Consider the following 21,938-nt stretch of genomic DNA (forward strand, 5'->3'; position numbering starts at 1 on the left):
CCAGTCCACTAAGAATGCTGTCTCCTCCTGCATCCAAATGGTGTGATGTTGTGCGCTTTTCACTTGGACATTTTTATTTCGATAAGATAAACGTGCAGAGCACAAAAACATCTATTAAATTGCCATTTTTAAAAAAAGATAGACATTTTTCTGTTTTCCTCACTTGAATTTTTGACGTTTTTAGTAAAACGACAAAAGTTGGACTTAGACGTCATATAGAAAATGCTCCTCTATATATATATTTATAAAATAGTACCAGAATTACATCTTCCTGCTCACTTAATTTTATAACAGGTGCCTAGCTTAACCAATATATTGTACATATAATTGGTGGCACTTATAAGTGGAAGTTGTGCAATGGCCACTTCTGTATATAGGTGGAGATATTTATATATGGTAGCTACTCAGTGAGCACAAAAACAAATGGGGTTCACGATTTCCACAAAAAACCAACAACACCAAAAAAAGTAGAGAAGAAACCAACTTCAAGAGATCAGTCCAAACACCAGGTCCAAATAAAGTTTGGGTCCAAATAAAGTTTGATTTCGGAGCATCTTACCCTGGTGTTTGGACTGATCTCTTCAAGTTGGTTTCTTTTCCACTTTATTTTTTGTGTAGCTACTCAGTGAGGTCACTCTTTTTCCATATGCATTTTTTTTAAATTGCTGTTTCTGTTGTATGTGCTAGTAAATACTGTCAGCATCCTCATACATGTTTTACAGAAGGCTTCATCTTTCGCAGAGCCTTTTGTAAGATACTTTGGGAGTTGTGAGCCTCCTGATGTGCAAACAGAAAAAAGCACAACTGGGCCTTCAAGACTGGATCAATTGTTTGACTGTGACTGACGACGTTCTACAGGAGCCACTGCTTTCTTTTCAGCAGGGAATTATACATTTAACTTGATATCTGCTCCAACGGACTCCTATTGTTCCAGTCTTGAAGTTGTGCTTTTTTCCCAGCCTCCTGATGTGGACATCCTAGGTCCCAGAAGGAGGCCTTGCACAAAATGGGGCTTCATGGTATCAAAGACCAACAAAAGCTGAGTCTGATTGAGCTGAAAACCCAAAGTTATGGGGAAAATCTAAAAAAGAAAACAAAAAAATAATGAGGAAAGTTAAGTGAGTATCAATTTACAATCTAATTTCATATTATTCATAGCTGTATAATATGATGATAGTACCTAGATGGTTACCTCTAGCAATCTCTTCCTATATTCTTGTGGAGGAAAGACATACAAAGGTATTCATGGGGCTCTCCTTAGGTTTCTTTAGGCTGTCAAAAAACCAAGAATCTCTTTATACACATTAAGGGGCCCTTTCACTAAGCCTCGTGTCTACGCGCACCCAACTCACGCCAAAATGGAGTTACCACATGGCTCTTGCGGTAATTTCATTTTTGGCGCTTGTCTGATACGTGCGGCTGAAAAATAATTTTTATTTTCTGCCACGCATATCAGACGTGCACCAAGTGGCATTTGACATGCGTAGGTCATTACCGCCCAGTTACCGTGTGAGACTTTACTGCTAGGTCAGTGGCTGGCGGTAAAGTCTCAGACCCAAACTGGACGTGCGGCAATTTTTATTTTGCCGCACGTCCATTTTTGTCAAAAAGTTTTAAAAGACCTTTTTACAGGTGCACTGAAAAATGGATTGGCGAGCACCCAAAACCCGCACCTACACTACCGCAAGCCATTTTTCAGCGCACCTTAGTAAAAGGACCCCTAATGATGCCAAGAGAAAAGTGAGGGCAGTCTCCTCTTGACATCAGGGTGTATAACTTGTCCGCTGGACTATATGCGGGATTGGACCTTAGAGATAGCATTCTTTACTCCTAGCTAGTGCCAATCTCAGATTTTGAATTCAATGTCAGGCTTATATTATCTCCATACTAGTATTCTATTATTGGACCCAGAAATTAGGGGGTTCGTTAGTTGGAGATATATGAAAGCAGCCTGAAAGTAGCTCTGACAGGGCCTAGGATGTAATCCCTTTATTACCCCTTTGCTTCCCTTAATGGGCAATCTGGATTTTATACCAGCCACGGACTCGTTAGTTTTCAGTGGTTGGTATAGGAGAGGACTCTGATGGGTGCAGGATATTTTGGATGATGAGGGACTGCACACACTTTAAGGTGTGCATACTATGGACTTGTTTGCATATTCCCAATTATACTATTATCTTGCGAGTCTACCCAGTTCCCATTTATGAGTCTCATATGTGAAGTCCTTAGAAAATTGTTTCCTACTAGGGGATTCTCATAGTGAAGTAATACAATTATTATCATTATCTGCTGGATCTCCTCCCTGATATACAATTTACTGTTCTGGCAGGGACGTGGTCTGCTGATTTAGACTGAGGTCTCTCAGCGGAGTTAATGCAGTATTGTTTCCAGAACATCAGCTCTATCACATTTTGATCTCTTTTGAGAGAGACGGAGTATAAGTTTCTGTTGAGGACCTGTATATTACCAAGGACAGCACACAAGGCACATTTGGCTGCTGATGGGTCCTGTCCGAAGTGCTAATGGGGGGAGGGGTTGGAGATTTAAGGGGTTTGGGGTTCGGATGGAACAGGGGATTCTAACTCAAAAATCAGTGTATCAACCAAACAGCCTGTTTGTTTCTTTTATTAAAGAACGAAGGGACCTTGTTGTTCTTAACATGTCGAGTGGCCACTTTATCAAGTGGATGGAACTCTTTTTTAGTTCATAAGGAAGAGGTTTGGCTGCTGCACGCAGCACTCATTTTATATCAGAGTACATTTGACCCCTGATGCATGCACTGTGCGCCGAAACACAGCCCGTGCCAGGTCCATATTGGAAGATTGGGTTTTATAATTAAAGGAACTGTGTCCCGTTTTTGAAGGCTCTTGTTGCTTTTTGCTGTATCTTGGACTTGGTTGTACTTTGTACCCTCTCTGTGTTGCTGTGCCTGTATTTTGCAAAAATGTCTATAAATTAGATTATTTTATAATCTTGGGTGCTTGTGAGATCAGCCCACACTCTGTCCAGATTCCACACATGTGCACACCCACCATCAAAATATGTGCCATCATGTGAACACGAGTTTATAACTAAAATAGGAAGCTTCAAATGTGATTGTGCACCTGCAGGCAGTTTTTGAGGGTGTTTCACTCTGGATGAGAACAAATAAATTATTGTTGAATGTCTGTAAGACTGAATTATTGGTAATGTCCAGAAGTTCCATCCCAGATATGCCCACAGAGATTGTTGTCCAGAATCTCTATTAAGATTTGTGACCAGGTTCATAACCTTGGAGTATGGTTCATTTCGCGATTTGACTTTTCAACCTCAAAGACAAACTGATTAGATATTCTTATTTCACACTGAGGCTACTGAGTAAATTGAGACAGTTTGTGCCATGGTCTGATTTTAAATGTGTATTGCAGGCAATGATCTTCAGTGGGATTGATGATTCTAATATTGCCTATTTGGGACTCCCTAATTCTTGTATGCAAGCCTTGCAGGTTTTGCAAAATTGTACAGTGTGTCTACTGGATCTTTCCAAATTCTGATAATATTATCCCTCATCTTGCTAAACTGGGATGGCTTCAATAGTGTTCTGTGTCAAGTATAAATTACTCTTGTTGGTAAATCTTGGACTAGATCATGAATCATCTTCTTATGTTTATCATGCTCTTCAGTCCTGTGCTCTTTTGAGGTCATTGCGTTCAGCGAACACTTGCTTTTTACTAGTACCAGATTTTCAGAGGACAAGACTTGAAATAACACAAGAGTTTTCTCAGTGGCTGGTTCTTTAGCATGGAATCAGTTGCCTTGGACATGTGAATATGTGATAATGACTAAAATTCCCCCAAATGAGTGTGTACTTTAGCACCATAAATATGCCTTATAAAATTACCTCCTTTTTGGATAGTGCCGAAGAAGAGTGTAAGGATATTCAGCAGTTAAGTCATGTCTCTGGTTATTGGCTGCCTTTGTTCAAATGAATGGCATTGGATGGGAGGAGCTAGAATTCTGCCCAGGCTTACAGCAGGTTATTGGAAAAGTGCAGAACTGGCTTAAGGAAAATGGGACTTGATATTCCACCTTTCTGAGGTTTTTGCAACTACATTCAAAGCGGTTTACATATATTCAGGTACTTATTTTGTACCAGGGGCAATGGAGGGTTAAGTGACTTGCCCAGAGTCACAAGGAGCTGCAGTGGGAATTGAACTCAGTTTCCCAGGATCAAAGTCCACTGCACTAACCACTAGGCTACTCCTCCACTGAAGTGGATTTTTTTTGGGGGGAGGGGTGGAGAGGAGAGGAGGAGGTGAAGGCTAGCTCATGCTAAAACGGGCTTAAAATTTGTTGTGTGATTATGAAAAAGCAGTTAGCACAATTTTTGCAGATAGACCCCCCATAGACCAGCAATGTAGAAACTAGCTCAAGTTCATCATTTTCATTTTTATTTTTTGTCTTGCAGGTTACATGTCCAGTGATGGATTTTGCAGATATTTGATGTCTGATGAAAATGCTCCTGTCTTCCTAGACCGCTTAGAGTTGTATCAGGAAATGGAACATTCTCTGGCCCACTATTTCATCAGCTCATCCCATAATACCTATCTCACAGGCAGACAGTTTGGTGGGAAGTCTTCTGTAGAGATGTATCGACAAGTCCTTCTGGCTGGATGCAGGTTGAGAATAGTGATTAGTGATTTTTTTTTTTTTAAGTTCATATTGTCCTTGGATGTGCAAATGTCTGAAAAGAGTGTGTTAAAAATTGTTTGAACTGATGAAAATGCAATACAGATGTAGGTGTTTTAGCATCCAGACAAGCACGTTTATTTGTGTCTCCAGCTCTCCTTTCCCACACTGATCCATGCTTCCATCAACGCAGGCAGTCGGCACATACTCATACATACTTCTTGTTAACTAATCATATATACTGTAGTCCATTTCAGATATCATTTGGAGTTTATTTGGCCGCAGCCAGGTGCATTAACATTTACAATCTTAATCTAACACATAACACATATCATTTCTAATACTTAACATTATAACTAGTAACATTACATATACATGTATGTATGGGTACACAGCTTCCTTTGTCCGACAGGTCATGCCGTTAGAGCAGCCTGTTCTCCCGCTGTAGTGCCTCTTGCGGCACCAATTGTCTCTCAGGTGTATCCCGTTAGAGGACACACCCACAATCCTTTTCTTTGGCGCATCCCGTTGAAGGAAGCACCCCGGCCTCTCTCTCTTGATCTGATGATGTGGGCCTCCTGGCCGTCTGAGCCAGAAGACAAGCTGTGACTCAGCTACCATGTGGCATATGCCTCTTGTTTACATTTTAACTTTACACTAAGCTGTTGCTTCCTGCACTGGCTAGATGAAAGGGGGCTGCCTGTTCCCTCCCCGTGTCATTTATATCCTTCACGCCCCTCCTCTTCATCCCTGTCTCTCTCCTTTTTAACCCTTTCCTTCCTTTTACCTGCCCTCTTCCCTAACTATATCTCTGTCTATCCCTTCCTTCTTCTGCCCCTCCCTCCCTTCCCTCCTCTGCTCCCCTGGCCTTCCGCCCGTTTGTGTACTGCATTCCCCTAAAGGGGTCTGCCTTCTTCTTTCCCGGTTCTGGTCCTCATTTTTCTGCACCTCTCAAAGCTGTATGGTGGAAGGACAGCAGCAGTCCATATGTCTTCACAATGGCTCCCCACACATGCCTGCATTTGAGTTATTCCGAGTCTTATGTTCATATTTTTGAACAACAAACATATAAATGCAGAATGTAGAACTTAACTCAAAAATAACTGTGATATCTTTTCTTTTGTAATTGTTATTATTAAAAGGAAGAAAAAGGGTGAAGATATAATTAATGTATGGAGGTTGTTTACCGATGAAAGAGATTGGAGTCAAACAAGGCTACAGTCATAGAGAGCCGTAATTAAGTTGAGGCATAAATAATAGTTGTTTGTCTTTGACTCCTGAGGCTTTTTCCTCCTTTTTTAATAATAAAAATTAAAAATGAATTAATATCACAAACAGTTATTTTCAAGTTAAACTCTACCTTCTGCATTTATGTGTTTGTTGTGGATGATTGATTTATAGGTGAAAGATTTTTTCCCTTATTGTGCAATATAGGGAGCTGCTTATCTTGCTCACTCCCTAATTACCTGCTTGGTGCTACATATGTCTTGCCTTATGCCTTTGCATATAAGAGCTGTGTGCATAAATTTTATGTATCAAGAGTATTTTTATGTATTTATATCTATATTTATCTCTCTCTCATATGTATAGTTTCTAATGAATGCCCGAGCTATGGGTTTTCTACAGTCTAGGGTGGGCTAAAAATGGAGGCACCATTTCTCTCCTCCACCCATCCTCTCCATGTTCACCACCATTTATCTCCTCCACCCTGCCCCCTGCGGAACTGGCATTGCTCTCCTTCACTCTCCACACCCCACAATGACCAAATCTCTCTTCATACCTTTTCTCACGGTTATGGCACTGAGCCTTCAGCACCTGTGCGTGTTCAAGGCCCCGCACCGGCCCATCACTTTAACCGTGAGAAGAGGTACAGAAAGAGATCTTGTCATTGCGGAGGGAGGGGAGTGACAATGCCGGTTACTGTGAACTCTAGGAGGTAGGCTATTATTAAGGGGAATCAAAATTTGGCTTTAAGATGAAATTTACAGGATTTTTTTAGTGCTGAAACAGGGGGTTGGGCCTTTATAAGAGGTGGGCTGTTATTAGAAACGATACAGTTTATAAACTGGGTAATGTTTTTTGTTAAAATTGTGCCTTTTGATACTGTTTATACATTCTGTATGCCAGTTGTTTTATGTGAAGTAATCAATCAGGAGACAGAAACTTGCAGGAGAGACCTGCAATTAAGTGAACGTTGTACTATACAGTTAAAAACAAGGCATGCACTGGGCATTTTGTCCTTCATCAACAATTTAACTTGTAATTTTCTGCATGGAGGTCAACAGGTCAATGATTTTGTACAAAAATTATATTTCATGGTGTAAATGATAAACTCTAATGAATAAATTTTGAGTTGCCTCACACTGTAACGGTTGTTGTAATGTTGATATATTATTAGATGTGTTGAACTTGATTGTTGGGATGGAAAAGGTGAAGACCAAGAACCAATAATAACGCATGGGAAAGCAATGTGCACTGATATTCTCTTTAAGGTGAGTGTTTCACCAATATGGCTTATGAGCATCCTTGTTATTGTGAGTTCCGATCCCAGTTCCTCTTTCTTTTAAAATAAATGATAGTTTGAGTGCTTAATCTGACATTACATGAACAATTATCTTTGCATTTTGAAGGATGTGATTCAAGCCATCAAAGAGACTGCATTCGTGACGTCTGAGTACCCCGTTATTCTGTCATTTGAAAACCACTGCAGGTACAGTGTGAAATATGAAATACTTTTTTCTTACTTATTTAAAATCTTCAGGCAGAATTCTATGAATTTAAAAGATCTACACTGTGGATCTGCAGAGGTGAAAATCAGTTAAATGTATTAATGCGTGCTATCACTAATCAATGCATGTTATTTACTGCAGGCCCTATTTTACGAAACTGGACCAATTTATCAATAGCACATGAAGGGGCATAATCGAACGGAAACGTCTATTTCCATGGGTGTTTATCTCCGAGAACGGGTCCGTGAAGGGGCGGACTGAAGCGTATTTTCGAAAAACATGGACGTTTATCTTTTTTTGAGCTGGGCGTTTTTGTTTTTCAGCGATAATGGAAACCGAAAGCGCCCAGCTCAAAAATGAATAACTCCAAGACATTTATTCGTGGGAGGGGCCAGGATTCGTAGTGCACTGGTCCCCCTCACATGCCAGGACACCAACCGGGCACCCTAGGGGGCACTTTTACAAAAAAAAAAAAACAAGTTAAAACAGCTCCCAGGTGCATAGCACCCTTCCCTTGGGTGTTGAGCCCCCCAAATCCCCCTCAAAACCCACTGCCCACAAGTCTACACCATTACTATAGCCCTAAGGGGTGAAGGGGGGCACCTACATGTGGGTACAGTGGGTTTGGGGGGCGGTTTGGAGGGCTCCATTTACCAGCACAAGTGTAACAGGTGGGGGGGGGATGGGCCTGGGTCCACTTGCCTGAAGTCCACTGCACCCCCTAATAACTGCTCCAGTGACCTGCATACTGCTGCCAGGGAGGTGGGTATGACATTTGAGGGTGAAAATAAAAAGTTGTGAAACGGCATATTTTGTGGTGGGAGGGGGTTTGTGACCACTGGGGGGTCAGGGGAGGTCATCCCCGATTCCCTCCAGTGGTCATCTGGTCATTTAGGGCACTTTTTGGGGCCTTATTCGTGGAAAAACAGGGTCCAGGAAAAGTGCCCTAAATTCTCGCTAAAAACACATATTTTTTTTCCATTATCGGCGAAAGGTGCCCATCTCTGATCGCCCGATAACCACGCCCCAGTTCCGCCTTCACCACGCCTTCGACGCCCCCATCAACTTTGTCCGCATCCGCGACGGAGTGCAGTTGAAAACGTCCAAATTCAGCTTTCGATTATACCGCTTTATTCGTTTTTGTGAGATAAACGTCTATCTCCCGATTTGGGTCACAATATAGGCGTTTTTCTATTTCGATTATAAGCAGGATAGTATCACACTTCTTTAAATCTAGCCCACAGTACCTTAACAAAATATTAAACAACACAAAACACACCATCAACCTTCCCAAAGTCTGAGAACACTCATTTACCATGTACTTTATTGCATTTTGACTGACTTTGCATCCAGCACTGGGCGGGGGGGGGGGGGGGGGGGGGGGGGGGAGCTAGAAATCAGGAAACAGTGGGAATAGCATCATTTCAGATAGACTTCCTTGTAAAATAGGATTGTAGTCCCTCCTTTTTTATTCTTACCTCTCATGGGTGAACACTATGAAAATTCCAGTTCTTTACCTAGTTTTATAACTGAGATGTTTGAATGCACTGATCTTGCTAAATAAGCAGAAAATGGGCTCAAAGACAGTCCCATCAAAAAATGCCAGAAAAATCATGACCTTTCCAGATAACATTTCTGACAGTATGACTACCCTCCACTCAAAATGTCAAGAACAGCAAATGGGACAGACAGGTGATTTGGAGGCGTATTTTCAAAGCACTTGGACTTACAAAATTATATGGTAACCTTTAGAATTTTGTAAGCCTAAGAGCTTTGAAAATGAGCCCCATAGTGACTAGGGTGTAGAAAGTGATCTGGGTATGAGGCCTCAGGATAAGAAAAATGTTATACAACAGAACTCAGGTGGTGGGAAAAGGCCATGTGGTAAAGCACCAAATCATTGTCCTTGGAGATGATTCCTCATTCTCAGACCAGCCAACAGCCTTCATAAATTATCCCCCCACTTAAAAGACTAGAGTCTTTGTCCTTATTTCTCTTCAGTCTGGTTTTCTTCCTATTTTTTAATTTTTATTTGCAATTTGCAATAATTCACAAGTGAAATAATAACTATCATTTGATGAAAATTATAGGGCAGAGTCAAAGAAATTAAATCAAGAACAAGAAATCAGAAAGAACATTTCCAAAGGTCTAAATAAAAGTCCACTGAATTGAGGATAGAGCTTCACTAATGGAGTCCTTGTAAGCTTGAATTTAAATGGTTCATTTTATTGCATTAAAAAAATAAGAGATGGTTATCAAATTATTTCCTCAAACTCAGTGCTGAGAAAACCAAAATTCTTTGGTTTGGTTTGGAATTTCAAATGTTACTAGGGTTATTTTAAAAGTGGAAAAGACTCCTCTTTGAGCATGGAACCCCAGATTAGAGAATGGCACTGGGACAGGGACACACGATAACCTCAGGGATGGGGTCAGAGTCCGAGGAGACGTGGTAGGGACAGAGCCCTTGGGGATGGGGTGGGGGCAGGGACAAAGTCCCATCCGCTCGGGCTCTGTCCCTGTGTCTTTCTCTATTATGCATTCTTGCTACCAGCATGTCTTCTGAGAGGACATTTTCTATTGCGGGAAGTACTGTAGAAGAAAGGAGAACTAGACTGAATCCTGAAATTGTTTATCCACAGATTGGTTAAAAAAATCAGATTAAAAAACAGTGCTTCATAGGGCACATTTCTCCCCCGTTAGTGCATACAGAACGGGTTGTATTTTGTGCCCCTGGACTTTTTAACAGGGTGGATAATAGAAGTCCACTGTTGTTTGGGTTGGAAGGGTAGAGGGGGTGGGGGTTACTATAGTTGCTCGTTGTTATTATTGTTTTATATTTTTGATTTATAAACAACAGATGCAGAGAATATCGTTCCTTTTTATACTTCAACAAAAAGATTTAAGTATAAAATGATGTATTCGAGGCTTGTGCAGATGAGGACGGAACCGATGGGGTAGGGACGGGGACAGAGCCTGCAGGGACGGGGACAGTGCCCATGGGGATGGGGTGGAGATGGGAACAGAGCCCACGGGAATGGGGGCAAACTTTGTCTCCATGTCATTCTCTTCCCCAGATCAAAATCTGATGAGGAAAACCTTTTTCAAACTTAAAAAACTTAGCTTACTTTGTTCGTATTGTACTAGTGATCATTTTATTATAATTGTCCAGTTTGTTTGTTTTTCGCAACTGGACTATTGTATTGCTGTTTACGCTGGTATTTCATTAACATCGGAGAAAATATTTCTTCACTCAACGTGTAATTAAACTCTGGAATTCGTTGCCAGAGAATGTGGTAAAGGCGGTTAGCTTAGCGGAGTTTAAAAAAGGTTTGGACGGCTTCCTAAAGGAAAAGTCCATAGACCGTTATTAAATGGACTTGGGGAAAATCCACTATTTCTGGGATAAGCAGTATAAAATGTTTTGTACATTTTTGGGATCTTGCCGGGTATTTGTGACCTGGATTGGCCACTGTTGGAAACAGGATGCTGGGCTCGATGGACCTTTGGTCTTTCCCAGTATGGCAATACTTATGTAACAGAATTCAGTTGATACAGAATGCAGATGCTCAATTGATATTTAGGAAGATGAAATACTGTCATATGTCTCCCCTGTTAATACATTCTCACTGTTTACATTTGAAAGCCTGTATTCTGTTTAAAATTTGTTTAGTTTTTAAAACTCTTGTAGGTCATTCACCTGAGAGTTTATCCTCCTCATTGCAATTACTGAGTTCTAGTGGTTTTCACCACAATGCAGATCATCTTCTCCTGCAATTTCCTTCTGTTAATGGTCTAAGATTGAAAACCTTTCATGAGAACTCATTTTTCTTTCAGTCTGTAAAGATCTGGAATTCTTTTCACAGGAAATACGCTCAAGGTTTTCCTATCTTCAGTTTTGTAAACTGTTGAAGTCCTTTTTGTTTAGAAAATATTTGTTATCCTAATCATGTGTTAGATAATGCTTTGCTACAATTATGCTGTTTTATTATCCTGATCTGTTCTTGTTAGATCAGTTTCTTGCGTTGTTATCCCACTCTGAACCCTGATCAGGTGATAAAGTGGGTTATAATATACAAAATACAGCAGCGAGACTGATATATAGCAAAGCCCGATTTGAAAGTGCAAAACCCCTCCGAGAAAAGCTGCATTGGCTCCCAATCAAAGAAAGGATCATCTTCAAAATCTGCACTTTGGTCCACAAAATTATATATGGTATCGTCCCAGGATACATGATAAACCTTATAGACCTACCATTAAGAAACAGTATCGGATCATCACGATCCTACCTAAACCTGTATTACCCAAACTGCAAAGGACTTAAATACACAACAACTTACGCATCTGGCTTCTCCTACATAAGCACACAACTATGGGACGGGCTCCCTAAAGCTGTAAAAACAATCCATGACCACCTAAACTTCAGGAAATCACTAAAAACCACCCTCTTCAAAAAGGCCTACTCCAATGATCCAAAGTAAACCCTTCACCCAGCAACACAGTATGACCAATGTTCATACCGGACAATATACAATCTTCATTACCTTCGACCCTCTACAATTACCTCATTCAAGCACTATGCATCCATGCATTTGTTATCAACCGACTTTGCGATTGCCTTGACGGTACTATGTAAGCCACATTGAGCCTGCAAATAGGTAGGAAAATGTGGGGTACAAATGTAACAAATAAAATAAATAAATAAATAAGAACATATCATAAACATAAAACTAAGGTAATATTTAAACAAGAAAAACGAATACAGAAGGTAGAATCTTCAAAACTCCTAAATTTCTTAAATCGGGTAATGTCTAGGACATCTATACAGGTGATGTTGATGAAGGTTTATCTGCAGAGGCCGAAATAGAAGTTTTATTACCAAGAAATGCAACTAACTGTGATGGTTCAAAAAATATATACTCAACATTGTTGTACAACATATTACATTTGCAGGGAAATCTTTAAAAAAAAAACGAGACCCAATCTGGGTAACTCTAGATCTCACCAATAAAAATTGCTGCTGCCTTTTTTGCATAGATCTTGCTACATCTGTAAAAATCCAAACTTGCTGGCCAGGATGAATTGGGTCCTATATTTAAAAAAAAGCCTAAAGATATTATCTCTTGCTACTTCTGATGCAAATGTTGCTATTGGAATAAAAGACACCATAGGAGAAGCCTAGTTACTATTGTCAGGCATTAACAACATCAAATATATTCAAACTATCCACAGATAATTGAAATCCTTCAAGTTAATCACTGTCTCTTCTTTGTGACGTATTGGGAATATAGAACACCTTGGTCAGTTTAGGAAGAGAGTCTGTTGGAACTGCCAAAACATCCACCATATAGTTCTTACAAATTTTTTCTGCATTTACAGCAGTCTGTCTTGGAAAATTTATAAAACATAAGTTTTTCTTCTTAAATAAATTTTCCAAAGCCTCCAACTTTCCCTGGGTAGCATGATTGTCTTTTACAACTTTTGCATCAAAATAATCTATCTTTTCTACTTTCTTTTCAATAGCTGCTAGATATTTCTCCTGATCCAGTATCACAATATTTTGTTTCAGAAAAAGCCCCAGCCATTTTTGCCACTTTGTCTTCCACATTGTTAAATTAAGATGAGAGCAGCAGAAGAAAGGAAGTGTTGATACCCTTGTACAAGTCGTTGATGAGGCCACACTGTGTCAGGTCTTGGAATAACGATGATAAGCCACTTGAAGGACTGCACACAACATAAAAGTAATAGTAATAATAATAGACTTTATTAGGCACAGGAATACATCACCAAACTCTTTGGCATCTTAATCCTTTTCTCATCAGCTGGGAGAGGGCCCTAGATGGTGAGGACAAGAACAGTTTTGGGACACTTCTCGCTCGTCTGCAGAAAATGTCTCTCTCTCTGAATCCAGGGCTAGCTTTTCTCTTATACAGAGCAACAAACAAGTGAGTGAGTCATTGACCGGTTTGAACTCAATACCTGTCATGTCCTTCCTATACTTACTATGGCTTCCTAGTCTGGGCATCCTGCCAATCCTGGGCCCAAGTCCAACTTACATAACTTGTTTACGAGGTTAGATACAGTTCAGTGAGGAAAGATACAGTTCAGTGAGGAAGTTAAGTACCAAGGTTAAGTACAATTCAGTGAGGAGGCTAAGTACAATTCAGTTCTCCTCAAATGTCCCTTCCATCATAGGCCTATTACACCCACCTGGAATATTGTGTTCAGTTTTGGAGGCCTTATCTTGCTAAGGATGTAAAAATACTTTAAGCAGTCCAGAGGAAGGTGACAAAAATGGTATAGGTCTTAGGTGATGAGCAGATTTTTATAGATCAACATGTACACCTGGAGGAGAGAAAATTCTTGTATATTTTGCTAGTTAAAAAAAACAAAAACCTATACTTCAGTTCTGGTACTCCCCAACACCCCTCCCTTTCAAAGTTGGGTCTCTAGAATTAAAGAGGTTGCAGCTTTTGAACTGAGAATCTACCATGAGTGATCCAAGCCAGAATGGGTGAACTACCTACTTTATCAAGTTTCCAAAGATGACACAACTGCACCCTGAGTTTTGCTTTCCACTCCTCATGTGGTACCTGCTTGATATATGATGTTGTTACACACATATCTTGACTAGTAGCTGTATATCGCTTATCTCACTTGTCACAAAATGCTGTACTTATATCTTTCCTCACCATTGGTATGTTCAGTGTTCAGTGTTGTGGACCAATTCCTCCCCATGGATGTAGTGGATGTATGTATATAGGACTGGATGAATGAATGATGTATGACTGATGGATTAAAAGTATCATGCCTGTGAGGTGTTATCTTGACTATGTTTTTACACTGACGTAATTTCACATGTGAGTTTCCCCTATTTGTTGTCATGCTGATGTTCATCTGTTCTATAGTACTGTATCTGCTTCAGCATGTTACACTTTAATAAACAGAGTTTACAAAAAAAAAAACTTTGCAAAAGGGATGCGCACAAGGAAAAGATTTTTGATTTGTTTTCGGATTTTTGGCCTTATTTCCCAATTTTTAAACTTTTTCCCATTTTTCAATTAATTTCACTCATTCATGTTAATAAAAAAAAATAATGCATGCAAATTGACTTTACATGTGTTAATTTGCAAGTTAACACAGCCTTACCTGTGCTAAGGAGGGTAGCTACTAACATGCATTAAATAAATAATGCACAATGGGGGTCTTTTATAGAGCCACACTAGTGTTTTTAGCTCACGGGAAAAATCAGCTGGTGGTAAACACTGAAATACCCATAGGAATATAATGGGCGTCTCAGCATTTACCGGCAGCTGATTTTTACTGTGAGCTAAAAACGCTAGCATGGCTTTTATTTGTCTCTTGGTCCTGGATTCTATAAATGGTGGTCAAAAATGAGCACTGGGAAAGATCAGCACTAAGCGAAATTCTATAAAGAGCGTTTAACTATGGGTCCCGGACTTACACCTGCTGAAACCTGATGTAAATGCTGGTGCCCAAGTTGGGTGCGCTGACCAATTATTCAGTAACAATGCATACAACTTTTCAGAATGTCCCTGACACTTGAACCTTAAGCAGCTGTTACTAAGATTCTCTGTTGGGTGAAATAAAAGAGAATTTTCAAAAGAAGAATTTGAAAAGGTGTATGAGAATAGACTGGAAGACCTGAATATGTATAGCCTAGAGGAGAGGAGGGACAGGGGAGATATGATACAGACGTTTAAATACTTGAAAGGTATTAATATAGAAACAAATATGGTCCAGAGAAGGGAAAACGGTAAAAGTAGAGGACATGAATTGAGGTTGTGGGGTGGTAGACTTAGGAGTAGTGTCAGGAAATTCTTTTTCACGGAGAAGGTGGTGGATGCCTGGAATACTGTCCCGAGGGAGGTGGTGGAGAATGAACACAAAGGATCTCTAATTAGAAAATGAACGGTATAAAAAAAAAAAGCTTAAATGGTTGTACATGTGTTTGCATGTTGACTGGTGCTTTAGATGGCGACTCTGGCTGTGAAGAACTAAGGCCGGTCCTGGACTGGCTTGTACGGTCTGTGTCCCATATATGGCAATCCAGTTTAGGATAGGCTGGAGAGGGCTTCAAGAAACTCCAGTAATTTCGAACAACAGGACAGTGCTAGACAGACTTTCATGGTCTGTATTCCGCAATTGACAAGACAGATTTGGATAGTTTGGATTGGGCTTCGACGGCAACTTCAGTATTTGGAAACTAAGGACAAGGCCGGGCGGACTTCAACAATGTCCCAGAAATGCCAAAGAGAGACCACGATCAAGTATTTTATATCACATTCCTTGTTGGTTTAATCATGACTTGATAATGAGTGTGACTGTTGGGCGGACTGGATGGACCGTTCAGGTCTTTATCTTCCGTCATTTACTATGTTATTATGTAAAGCCACAGAATAGTATCTGGAAAACATGTGAATCATCAGGTTTGGTGGAGATCCGATTTGCACACAATAAACTAACATTTAGCAGGTTTTTTCTCCAACTGATTGGTCAAGGTGCAATTGGAAATGGGACATTGATCAGATGTGACTAAGGGCTCTGTTTACTAAACCATGCTATAGGTGCGCTAACTTGTTAGCGCGCGCTAATGATAGAGACATCCATAGGAATGCAATGGGTGTTTCTATCAGTGCGTGCTAATTTTTAGTGTGTGCCTAAACGTTTGCGCACCTACAGTAGATTATATTAAGGGAATCAGATGATCTAGTCAGCTAGCTAAAGGTTCAGTTAAGAATTTTAACAAAATTGTTTGAATTATTAAAATAATAAATGCTATGTTATTTTATAAATGTTAACAGATTAATCAGTGATTTTTGAATAATAGTAGGCTATAGTATAATCATGGTTTTAATTGATAACCAGTATATTTAGTAATGAATATTCATCATATATATTTCCATACAGTAGAGGCAGTGCCTGCAAATATATTTCATACATATTCACACCTGACATACCTGCAGTAGACATTCAGCATCGAAATAGCCACTTCCAGATAAGCAAGAACTCCATAAGGACAACAATCCCAGCCTGCACCAAAACCTTCAAAGTTACTCTTCAGTTGAAATGACAGCGTTATGACACACTTTGAAACAGTGATATCTGTAACATATTTAATTGAGATACTGGGTGTTTATAGATGTCTTTTTTTTTTTTTGTAGTAAATATCAGCAGTATAAGATGTCAAAATACTGTGAAGAGGTTTTTGGAGATTTCTTGCTGAAGCAGGCTTTGGAAACACATCCAGTACGTACTGTTACTTAAGTGAGCTCAATGAAATGCATTGGTTTTTCAGCTGCCATCATGTATTATTTTCTTTGTAATAGTTGTAAATGAAATCTGTTCTCTCCTGCCATCTGGTGGGAATACAGAACAATATGCATTTTAGAATCTACCGTGGTTAAAGAACATTAGGCAGCTGTATCATTTAAAAGCAGAATGTTAATTATATGAAAAATAATCAATTAGTATGACCATTCACAAGCCTTTTATTCAAGCTGCCCAAGTTCAGTAAAATGCCTATTATTCTTGTATACTATACCTTACCTTGAATTTGTACCTGTCCTTTTCAGGGCACAGACCGTATAAGTCTGCCCAGCAGTATTTCCCACCTCCCAACCACCAGTCCCGCCTCCCATCATCGGCTCTGGTACAGACCATATAAGTCTGCCCTCCCCTATCCTAGCCTCCCAACCACCAACCCCTCTTCCCCCCACCTGCTCCACGACCCAATTTCAGCTAAGCTTCTGAGGATCCATTCCTTATGCAGAGGATTCCTTTATGCATATCCCACGCATGTTTGAAAACGGTAACGGAGTTCAAACATGCGTGGGATATGCATAAAGGAATCCTGTGCATAAGGAATGGATCCTCAGAAGCTTAGCTGAAATTGGGTGGTGGAGCAGGTGGGGGGAAGAGGGGTTGGTGGTTGGGAGGCTAGGATAGGGGACGGCAGACTTATACGGTCTGTACCAGAGCCGATGATGGGAGGCGGGACTGGTGGTTGGGAGGCGGGAAATACTGCTGGGCAGACTTATACGGTCTGTGCCCTGAAAAGGACAGGTACAAATTCAAGGTAAGGTATACACATATGAGTTTGTCTTGGGCAGACTGGATGGACCATGCAGGTCTTTTTCTGCCGTCATCTACTATGTTACTATATGGACAGACTGTGCTTTTTGGTAAACTGAGGCTTGGCCTCATAGCTTCCAAGCCCACAATTACTAGATGGCTGAAGGAGACTATTGTGTCATCTTACAGAGGACCACAGAAGTGGCTCTTGTCTCTGCTACAGGGACTGGAAATAGAGGAGAGTAGAGACCCAGAATTTTAAAAGGGATCCTCTTACCCCTGGTGTAGGCAAGAGGCTAGCACTTCTCTCCCTCCCTTCTTCTTCCAGGGTCCAAAATTTCTCCCTCTGTCCCTCTCCTCCCCTTCATCCACTAGCCCATGGGTTCAGCGTATCAATCCCCACTTCTCTCACTGTGTATCTTTAAAAGTAGCTTCCTTCCTCAGAGCCACAGCAGTGTGCCAATCCTCCTAGGCTGGTTGCAGCCTGCCCAGGAGCACTCTCTCTGATCCGTCCCGCCCCCTCTGAATTAACTTCCTGTTTGGCGGGATGAATCGGAGAGAGTGCTCCGGGGCAGGCAGCAACTAGCCTAGGAGGACTGGCGCACTGCTGTGGCTCTAAGGAAGCTACTTTTAAAGGTACACAGAGAGGTCAGTTAGAATTGGCACACTGAATTGATGGGCTGACAGAGAGGAGAGGGAGCAATTTTGGACCCTGGAGGTAGAAGGGAGGGAGAGAGGTGCTAGCCCATGTGAGGGCTGGAGGGCAGCCTCCACTTATGCATGGGTGGCAGGATTTTTGACCATTTTTAGGTCTAAAACTGCCCTCCACTTATGCATGGGATTGACTTGTAGTTGAGTATATATGGTAGCTGTTTGCACGAACAAGTGATTGTGGGGTTGGCAGGAAGGGTATGCAAAGCTTGCTTCTCCGGCAATGGTATAGAGAAACGTGATGGCGCACAGTGAGCCAGGATACATAGGGCTGTGATAGGCCAGAAGAAAGGTGCTCATATGCCAGTTGTAGCCCATGGGCCATAATTGACTCACCCCTATTATAAGAAAATTGGACTTATTTCAAATGAAACAAAAACTTGAAAAAATGTGATCTGTTTAATGGTGTGAGTGTTATGGTAAACCAGTGAATTTAAATTTAGAAAATGCTATGCAGATGAAGAAGATGACACTTTGGCCTTTATTACCTCAGAATTTATGTACTTAGAGTCCTGTTTACTAAGGTGCATTAGTGTTTTTAACACGCCTACACTTAATGCACGCGCTAACCATGTAGATGCCTATAGGGATATTGTAGGCACATACATGATTAACGCGTGTACATGGTTAACGCGCATTAAAAATATTAACGCACCTATAACGCTACTTAGTAAACAGGGCCCCTAATTTGTTCTGTGTGCAAAATCTTACTAGACTATTTTACATAAAACATTCATTGGAATTGAGACAGCCAGTGATAGTTTGCAAAAGGCTCTATCAAACATAGAGCCTAATGTAAAATACTATAAGGACATGTAGGATTGCATGCATATTTGCCAGCATGCACAACCAGAGCAGCCATTGTACAAATATATATGTGGGAAAAATAAGTGGCACAAACTCGGTAGCTTCCATGTGGAAGCGGTGATATCACAACTTCCAAGTGTGAATGTTGGTGCTTCCACACACACAACCTATAAATGCTGCCAATTAAATAATGAGGCCACATTTTTATTTTCTATCACTTTGGAGGCAGAAATTAAATAATGGGGGAGAATGCCTCATTTAATCCCTCATGTAAAAGCCCTGGCCAAGACAAACACTTTTTAAAATCTGTGCATGCCTTTCAATTCATGTAAAACCCAACCAGGCATTTTTTCCCCATACACGGTGTTGATATCCATCCATAAACAGCAGCTTTCTGAGATCACCATTTACACATGTAAGCAATCAACACCTGAAGATGCTTGTACGATAACCACCTATATGCCTGTTTCAATTCAGACAGAAATTAAGGGATCCTTTTACTAAGGTTTAGCGCACACTAACGGACATTAGCGCACACTAAAGGGCCCTTTTACAAAGTGTCAGTAAGTCCAACGCGAGCTTACCACATACTAACTTGAGACTACAGACAGCCCAATGCGGCCGCCAGCGGTATTTCTGGCTTGAGCGTGTGCCGTTTCTAGCGTGCTGTACATTTTTTTTAATAGCGTGCTGCTAACCCAGTGATAATCAGGCGTCACCACATGCTGCCAGGTTACCGTGGGAGTCCTTACCACCACCCTGATGGGTGGCGGTAAGTGCTTCCCATTGCATGGCCACGTGGTAAGAGTTATCTTGTTGCTTGACCATTTGGGAGTGGAGCGGAAGGGATTTTTACCTGCTGCAGTAAAAAGGGCCCTGGCGAGTGGGGAAAAAAGGCCCTCACCGCTACCGCAGGGCCCTTTTTTCCCACAGCTTAGTAAAAGGACCCCTAAACGCTACACATCCTGTTTTATACCTATGGTCTATGTGGCACTTAGGGGCCCTTTTACAAAGCAGCGGAAAGCCCAATGCAGGCTTACCACACGTTAATCTGGAGCTACCCCCATCTCAACACAGTTGCCAGCAATAATTCCAGTGCGCGCCATTTCTTGCACTAGAGAAAATTGTCTGGTGGTAATCGGGCAGCGCTGTGCACTACCTATTTACTTCCGGGTTGGCATGGGAGCTGTTACTGCTACCTCAATGGGTGGTGGTAAATACTCCCCTTACACATGGCCACACACACAGTAAGAGTAATCTTACCACGTGGTCATGGCTATTTTCAGCCATTTTTACCCGCTGCAGTAAAAATGGCCCCCGCCACTAGTGCAGGGCCCTTTTTACCTCAGCTTGGTAAAAGGACCCCTTAGTGTATGCTAATGGCCAATAACACGCACCAACCTTTAGCAATAAAGCCCTTAAATGAGCAAATAATTGAATGACCAGATGTGCCAGTTAGTGAAATATTTGAAAATAGAGCCCTTCATCAGTTGATATATAACCCCATTTAATAAATGGTGGAAGTGGAACCAGGAGTAAGGGTTTCATATCAAGTAAACTAGACAGCTTTCAGCTGAGTGAATGGAAATAGTCGGGAGTTTGGTGTAGCAAAGAATGCTTTGTTGTGCTGTTGAGCAGAACTCTTCATGGTTCTGTACTGTTTGGCCGTATTCTCTACCTATACTTAAGGTTCTTTTACTAAAGTGCGTAAAGGTTTAACACTAAAGCGCAGTAATTGTTGGGGGTGTGCCCTTCCACACTGAAATATGTTTTAGCGTGCATTAAACCTGTTTGCAGTTGCCATGGATGCACTTTGAGGAAGGAGTAAGTGAACTCACTCTAACTGCACAAGTGACAATGAGTACTAACCAGTATTGTGCCCGCCCATGACCTGCCTAGTTCTTGCCTCCTAACCCAATATGCAGTTAACGCATTAATTAGCACGTGCCGTCATGCCAGTAGATCAGCAGTTACAGTGCATGTGCCGTAACAGTTATCGCATGTTAATTTGTGCATTAACTATTTACTGCACTTTAGTAAAGGACCCCCTCAGTTCCTTTCCCTGCCTCACCTAAATTACTACTCCTAACATATGCCTGCCCATTCCCCTATTAAGATTTCCTGGAGTTTTCTAGATATGAAGCCAATACCTTTCAAGGTCTCCCTACTACAGCTTTACCATCTGTATCTTTATACCAGGAGCGTCACAGGTAGAAAATGTGCCCTGTGCGACGTGCCCCCAAGTACTCCCATCATGTTCCCACCCCATTCACTTTCATGACATCAGCCAATGGAGAGGGCACAATTTTGGGGTTCTGGCTTCCCTTGCTCCCTGTGCAGCCGCACATAGCTAGCTATGACCTTGTTTTATACCTTTAAAATTCACACAAATATTATTCCCACCTGCTTCCTTTTTATATAATTGCACCAAGATTGCCTTATCTTGCACAGCCTGTATTACTACTGGGGAAAATTTATAAAGCATTTTCCACATCTAATCCATGTTTTACACTTTCACCTGGGCAGCAGCAGTGGCACTCATAGGTTGCCTGTGGCCTGCACCAGGACTTCTCCCTGAAGTGTCCCGCCCCTTCTGACACAACTTCCTGTTTTATGAAGGGCGGGACAGTTCAGGGAGGAAGTCCCGGTGCAGGTTGCAGGCAGCCTATGATTACCGCTGCCTGGTTGAAGGCTGCAATAGAGATGATTTTAAGGTACTTGGGAAGAGGCGGCACGGGGAGGGGAGTGGAAGATGCACCCCCTATAAAACAAATTCCTGGCTACGCCACTGCTGTTTATAAAGACCATGAATAAATGACCATATAGGCATAAAATAAGTGCATTTTTATAGAATCCCTATTTTAAAATTAACTTCCACCTCCATATTCTCTGTCACTCTTTTGTATATTGCTACAGCTTTCTACTTCCTTT

At 41.2% G+C, this 21,938-nt stretch overlaps 1 protein-coding gene across 1 annotated transcript in view; it reads left to right on the plus strand.

Moving 5' to 3' along the window:
- Positions 1–21,938, plus strand: part of PLCB4 (phospholipase C beta 4) — a 331,441-nt gene that overhangs the window by 217,496 nt on the left and 92,007 nt on the right. The window contains exons 13-16 of the mRNA XM_030196321.1: positions 4,448–4,658; positions 7,067–7,160; positions 7,299–7,378; positions 16,580–16,664. Coding sequence (XP_030052181.1) covers positions 4,448–4,658; positions 7,067–7,160; positions 7,299–7,378; positions 16,580–16,664 — 470 coding nt within the window. The remainder of the gene's footprint in view (positions 1–4,447; positions 4,659–7,066; positions 7,161–7,298; positions 7,379–16,579; positions 16,665–21,938) is intronic.

Source organism: Microcaecilia unicolor, chromosome 3 (genome assembly GCF_901765095.1).
Source record: "Microcaecilia unicolor chromosome 3, aMicUni1.1, whole genome shotgun sequence".
Taxonomy (NCBI): Eukaryota; Metazoa; Chordata; class Amphibia; order Gymnophiona; family Siphonopidae; genus Microcaecilia; species Microcaecilia unicolor.